The following is a 6,000-nucleotide window of genomic DNA, read 5'->3' on the forward strand; positions in this document are numbered from 1 at the left end:
GCATTCACAGCCATTTCCTGCCGTCTCAAGAAGTTAGCAGGAAGTGAGGCGCAGCACGGACCCCCACACCATCAGGGTGGCAACAGGGAGTTACCATCACCATGAAGCCTTGCGTTAAAGGGGTTTTCCAGGATTTTAATATTAAAGACCTATCATCAGGATAGGTCATCAATATCATATCGGCAGGCGTCTGACACCCTGTACCCCCCGCCGTCTCTTCAACCAGCTGATCAGTGGGGATGCCGGACCCCCGCCGATCTGATATTGATGACCTATCCAGAGGAAATCCCAGAAAACCCCTTCAACCCATTGACTGCCCTAGCCCACCAGGAATATTATAATTAATTCCTAGGGGAGACAGTGGGAGCCCTGTTATCGCTGCCTGACAGGCACCAATGTAAATGAAGCCTGTGCCTGACCGGATTTTATCACACACCAAGATTTTTTCAAAAAATAAAACAACTGTAATTGATGGGCTCAAATGTTGTAGAAAGTTAGAAACCACAAAAATATTTAAAAAGGGTCTAACTCACTTGACTGTCTTCTAGCAGAAGGATAAGAAACTTCTGTGCCCGAGATGAGCACATAACAAAACCACAGCGGTTTCAAGAACACTTGTTATCGTGTACCACACCCTAAGTGTGCTGCGTGCGCTCAACACAACATACCGCAAGCTATTAATGTAAACTTCTACATAGTGGCTACTGAACCGAAGAAAAAAATAAAAAATAAAAAGGAAAGCCGCAACTCCATAATATTAAATGAGGTCACTGCTGCCCACCTGTTAACTGTGCGTGCACATTAACGGTTAAACGTTTTGTGCGTCTTAATGGGGTCGTCCGGGCTTTTATCATTGACAACCTATCCTCAGGATAGGCAATCAATATCAGATCGGCAGGGGTCTGACACCCTGCACCCCTGCCGATCAGCTGTATGAGGAGACGGTGCGCGCAGTGTGCACGTGCCGTCCCTCTTCCTGGTCGCTGCTGCTTTGCTATACACGGTAGTGCTGAGCAGGAAGAGAGACAGGAGATGGCACGTGTGCACTGCGCGCGCCGTCTCCTCATACAGCTGATCGGCGGGGGTGCCAGGTGTCGGACCCCCGCTGATCTGATATTGATGACGTATACTGTGGATAAGTGATTAACATTAAAAGCCCTGACAACCCCTTTAATGTTTAAACTTCTTCTTTATCCACAGAATATGAGATACATGTCTTATCGGTAAACGTCCGACTGCTGGGACCTCCGTGATCCCAAGAACAACTGCTGAAGAAAAGCAGAGATGAATGGCGTGGCAGCATCCATGCTTGATCGCCCCTCCTCTCATACGGTGAGCCACAGGACCTTCATTCTCGTGATCCAGTCAGACCTCCACCAATCATGCAATTTTAACCCCTTCATGATGCAGCCATTTTTTGTTTTTTACTCCCTGCCTTCCAGGAGCCAAAAGAAACGCAATTTCACAATAGTTTTATGGGTTTCATTAACACGGCGTTCCCTAGGAGGTAAAACTGACCTGTTCCCTTCAGTGAGATTACAGAGACACCACATTTATCTAGTTTTTCTTGTGTATTAAAAATATACATAATATGTACGTCTACAGAGGTCTTTATTGATGCCATTTTGGGGTGCGACTTTTTGATCACTTTTTATTCAATTTAATTTGGGAGGCAAGGAGACGGAAAAAAATAGCAAATTGACCATTTCGATTTTTTTTTGCCCCCATTACGGCCTTCACTGTACGGGATAAAAACATTCATATTTTAATAGTTTGGGCATTTTAGGATGTGGCAATAAATTACCAATGCAGTCTATCATAGGAACATTATTGTGGCAAGCCTTAGATCCTTCAAAAAGGCGGCACGCTTGATCTCAGCATGAGGTAGCTGTTCTGGCTTCCACCACTCCGGTGCTGTGGGCACAACTGACCACAGCATCTGAGGGGTTAAATGTCCATAATCGGAAATACCGTTGATCACAGAAATTGCCTCTGGGTGTCTTCTGTCTAAAACGGCAGAAACCAGGCAGCTATCACACCTGTTCAGCTGCTGAACTGGCGCCATGTTTAAACCCTGGACTTTCACCACCTTGCAGAAGAGCGAGTATTCCACGCTGGTGCAACGCATGATGCAAACCCATTGCACCCGCACGGAATCTGGACCCATTCATTTCAATGGGGCTGTCTACATGAGAGTTGGTTTTCACGCATCACTTGTGCGTTCCGTAAAAAAACAAAACAAAAAAAAAAAACATTGCACCGGCGCAATAAAAACTGAACGCGATCAAATACAAAACTGAATTAACTTGCTTGCGAAATCGCGCATTTTTCACTGAACGCATCCGGACCTAATTCGCTCACGCTTGTCTGCAAGGGGCCCAAGAGGTTGGCACAAACCCACAAAACTGCACGGCCATTAACAATCAATTTGAAAACCGCGTGGTACGCTGCTCAGTGCGGTTTTTGACCACTTAGCCCCTGCTCAATGTTTTACCTGTAAAAAGCACAAATGTATATATAGCTTTTCAATGCGTTTTTACAGCGGCTCAACTGCTACAAGTGAACACGTCCTTGTGAGTCACAGTTGAAACCACATTGGAACAAAAAGTAACAGCCTAATTGAACGCAATATGCATGCACTTCTGTCCCTTCGTTCTAAGGATCGGTGGGCGTCTAAGTGCTCAGACCCTCACCTATCTACACTTTTGATACATTTCTATGACATATGAAAAGTATATTTGAAAAGGTAGAGACCCTTTAATTGCCCCAAACCGTAGCGATAATGTTTGATACCGCACTGCGCAGTCCGGCTAATCCATGCGCAGATCCTGTCACATTCACAACAGAAATCCGAATTTCAGCCTCAATTTTCTTTTGCGCATTCTTTAAAAAAAACAAAAAACAAAAACAGTTGTACTGCCTTAGGCAAATCCAGTGTGTATGAACATACACCTAAATGGACCACACAGATCCACCGTAGGGCTCATTCAGACGACCGTGGTTTGGTTCTGTATCCGAGCCACAGTTTTTGCGGCTCGGGTGCGGACCTGTTCACTTCAACGGGGCTGCAAAAGATGCGGATAGCACTCCGTGTGTTGTCCGCATCCTTGCTCTGTTCCGTGGCCCCACAAAAATGATAGATCATGTCCTATTCTGTTTTGTGGACAGGAATAGGCATTTCTATAATGGGCCGTCCATTCCATGAATTACGGAAAGCAAAACACGGTACGTTTGTGTGAACAAGCCCTTAAATAGACTGACAGGTCAGAGTGAAAAAAAAAGACGCCGTCATGGGGGTCAGCAGGTTCCTTCCAGGACCAGTACACTGTGCAGAGAATATTGTTGGAGATACTGGATATCTGACAAGCTGGAATGCTTTAAAGGGGGACCCCCCCCCCCCCCCCAATCCTGTGTATAGCGACTAACTTCTTATAACCAGAAAGCCGCTATGGGGTACCATCCCCCATGACTGAAATGTTCTAGTGAATGGTATTTCACTCTGTGCAACAGACGCGGTAAAAATCAACCGCCATTTCTATGACAAAGATTGTATATTATGCATAAGGTTTTTTTTCTTGTGTTTTTCATTGTAATTTTTGCAGTAGTATTTTCTGTCCACGTGTGGACGTACCCTAACCCTGGGTTCAGACCTGAGCGTTCGGAAACGAGCGCTCTGTATGCGCGATTGTACGGGCGTTTACAATCGCGCATACAGAGATTGGCGTTCACACATTGTCGCGCGTTCCCGAATTTCTATGTGCGGGAACGCGCGACAAACGCCCAAAAAAAAGCTCAAGCACTTGTTTGAGCGTCGGGCGTTTTACAGCGCGATCGTACGCGCTGTAAAACGCCCAGGTGAGAACCATTCCCATAGGGAATCATTGGTTCTTGCCTGTTGTGCGTTTTACAGCGCGTAGGAACGCGCTGTAAAACGCTCAGGTGTGAACCCAGCGTAAAGGTTCTGCTGCCTGTCTAATTTAGGACTGAGCTCAAAGACCGTCAATCAGAAATTAAGAATAGGGGAACTTCGTTTTACTCCGACAGCATCAGAGATTTTAACCCCTTAGGCTACTTTCACACAGACGGCACTACAATCCGGCAGAGAATCGACCAGACACAAACCGCAGCATGCAGTGGTTCACGTACAACCAATGGAGCTGGCGGGCATTCTGGTTGCACCCGGCAGTGCCAGATCCAGAGAATTCCAGCAAGCTGTTCTCTGCCACCCGAAGCCTTACCCGACGGTCTATCATGTCACAATTCAAACCCCCACAAGCGTCTCTTCAGCCTTACACGTAAAGCTCATATCACCTCCATTTTTCTTTCAGGATTTGTTTTCCCCCAAAGCTTATGGGGAATACAGTGGTGACATATGCACTATATTTGGGGTGCATTCACACTGTGCAGTTTTTTTTTTTTACAGGTGAAACACATTGGGAGAGATTAATTGAAACTGGTGTGAAGTAGACCTGGCGTAGCTGCCCATAGCAACCAATAAGATTCCAAAGGAGCTGTGAAAAAATAAAAGCTGGAATCTGATTGGTTGCTATGGGCAACTACACCAGGTCTACTTCACACCAGTTTGATAAATCTCCCCCAGGTTTCCAGTGACTTGCGGAGCAGCATTTCCAGCTATTTGCCGTGTGTGGAGAGCAGCATCGTCAGAAATGGCGGCAGATCGGCGAGGGCGTGAAATGCCTCTATTCTGGCCCCTTTAAAAAATAAAAAATAAAAATATATATCTCATCCTGGAAAGCACCTTTATGTCTCATGCACACAACTGTAGCTGTGGTTTGGACGCCGACCCATTCATTTCTATGGGACGGGATAAATGCGGACAGCACATGGAGGCTATCCGCGCGCTGTCCACATCCGTGTGTCAGTCCTGCACATTCCTGTCCGTCTTTACACTGCACAAAGCTGGCCGTGTGCATGAGTCCTTACCTGTAAGAGCTGCAACCGCCCCAAAACCCATAGGCAGTTTCAACCACACAGTCTGAACACCTCCCTAATCTACTAGAAGTAATACATCCTCCATTAGAATTGAAAGAGTTAATGAACACATAAAACCATTGAGTTGTATAACTCCTCTGTGGTCCATGCACCATGTCTGACACACATTCCCTCCTGTTACCGCCTACACACCCAGCAGTCGTTCACACAGGGCGTTTCACGTGCACTACATACAACGTCTGTCACTACCTTCTGCCAGAACATCGTCGGTCTCCTCCATGTCTCCCTGGTAGGTGTTCTCCTCCTCTGTAGACATCTTTACTCCCTCACAGCAATGCTTCCTGACCGAGGAGCCTGCCTCCCCTCACATGTAGTTGCGGCAGCTTCTCTGGTGACAGGGCAGGTGGCTCTTTCCAATGGGATGGAGCAATATGGGCACCGCTGACAGGAAGTTGTAAGTTGGCATGGAAACAGAGGGTGAGGAGCTGTGCCAGCGCTGTGTAGGATGCGCTCTCCCGCACCAGAGAAGTGATGCGGGTCTATGTACAGACACACCCAGGAAGTAACGGGAAGTGAGCAAGACTTCTCAGAACTAGTGCAATGACTAGTAGTCCACAGGAGCCAATCAGGCCGCTGCTTTTATGCACCCTAGCACGTTACAGAAATGAGAGCTGGGATCTGATTGGTTGCTGTGAGACCACCATTTTCCACTTCATTACTTTTGATAACTATGGTGCAGGGGGAAATCTGTACTGCACATCCACACAACTGACATGCTGCAGTTTTCAAAATCCTATTGCGGTCGGACAAGGATAGGGCAAAAAATACCTGCAGGCTCTCGGCTAGGGTTGCCACCATTCCCAACAAAAAATTCCGGCCAAGTTAAGCCATACCCCAAAAGGGGGTGCGGCGTGGCTTAACACGGGGTGTTAAATCGCTATCATACTGTGGCTCCCAATAATATTTATGCCCCCATTACTGCCACCCAGAATTAATAATGCCCCCATTAGTGCCCCCAATAATAGTAATACCCCATTAGCGCACCCA

The 6,000-nt window shown here is 46.9% G+C and overlaps 1 protein-coding gene across 1 annotated transcript in view; it reads right to left on the reverse strand.

Annotated features, from left to right (window-relative positions):
- Positions 1 to 5,495, reverse strand: part of RIPOR2 (RHO family interacting cell polarization regulator 2) — a 176,428-nt gene extending 170,933 nt beyond the window's left edge. The window contains 1 exon segment of the mRNA XM_044292731.1: positions 5,203 to 5,495. Coding sequence (XP_044148666.1) covers positions 5,203 to 5,269 — 67 coding nt within the window. The 5' untranslated portion in view covers positions 5,270 to 5,495.
- Positions 5,496 to 6,000: the final 505 nt, after the last annotated feature.

The sequence above is a fragment of the Bufo gargarizans genome, chromosome 5 (genome assembly GCF_014858855.1).
Source record: "Bufo gargarizans isolate SCDJY-AF-19 chromosome 5, ASM1485885v1, whole genome shotgun sequence".
NCBI classification, from domain to species: domain Eukaryota; kingdom Metazoa; phylum Chordata; class Amphibia; order Anura; family Bufonidae; genus Bufo; species Bufo gargarizans.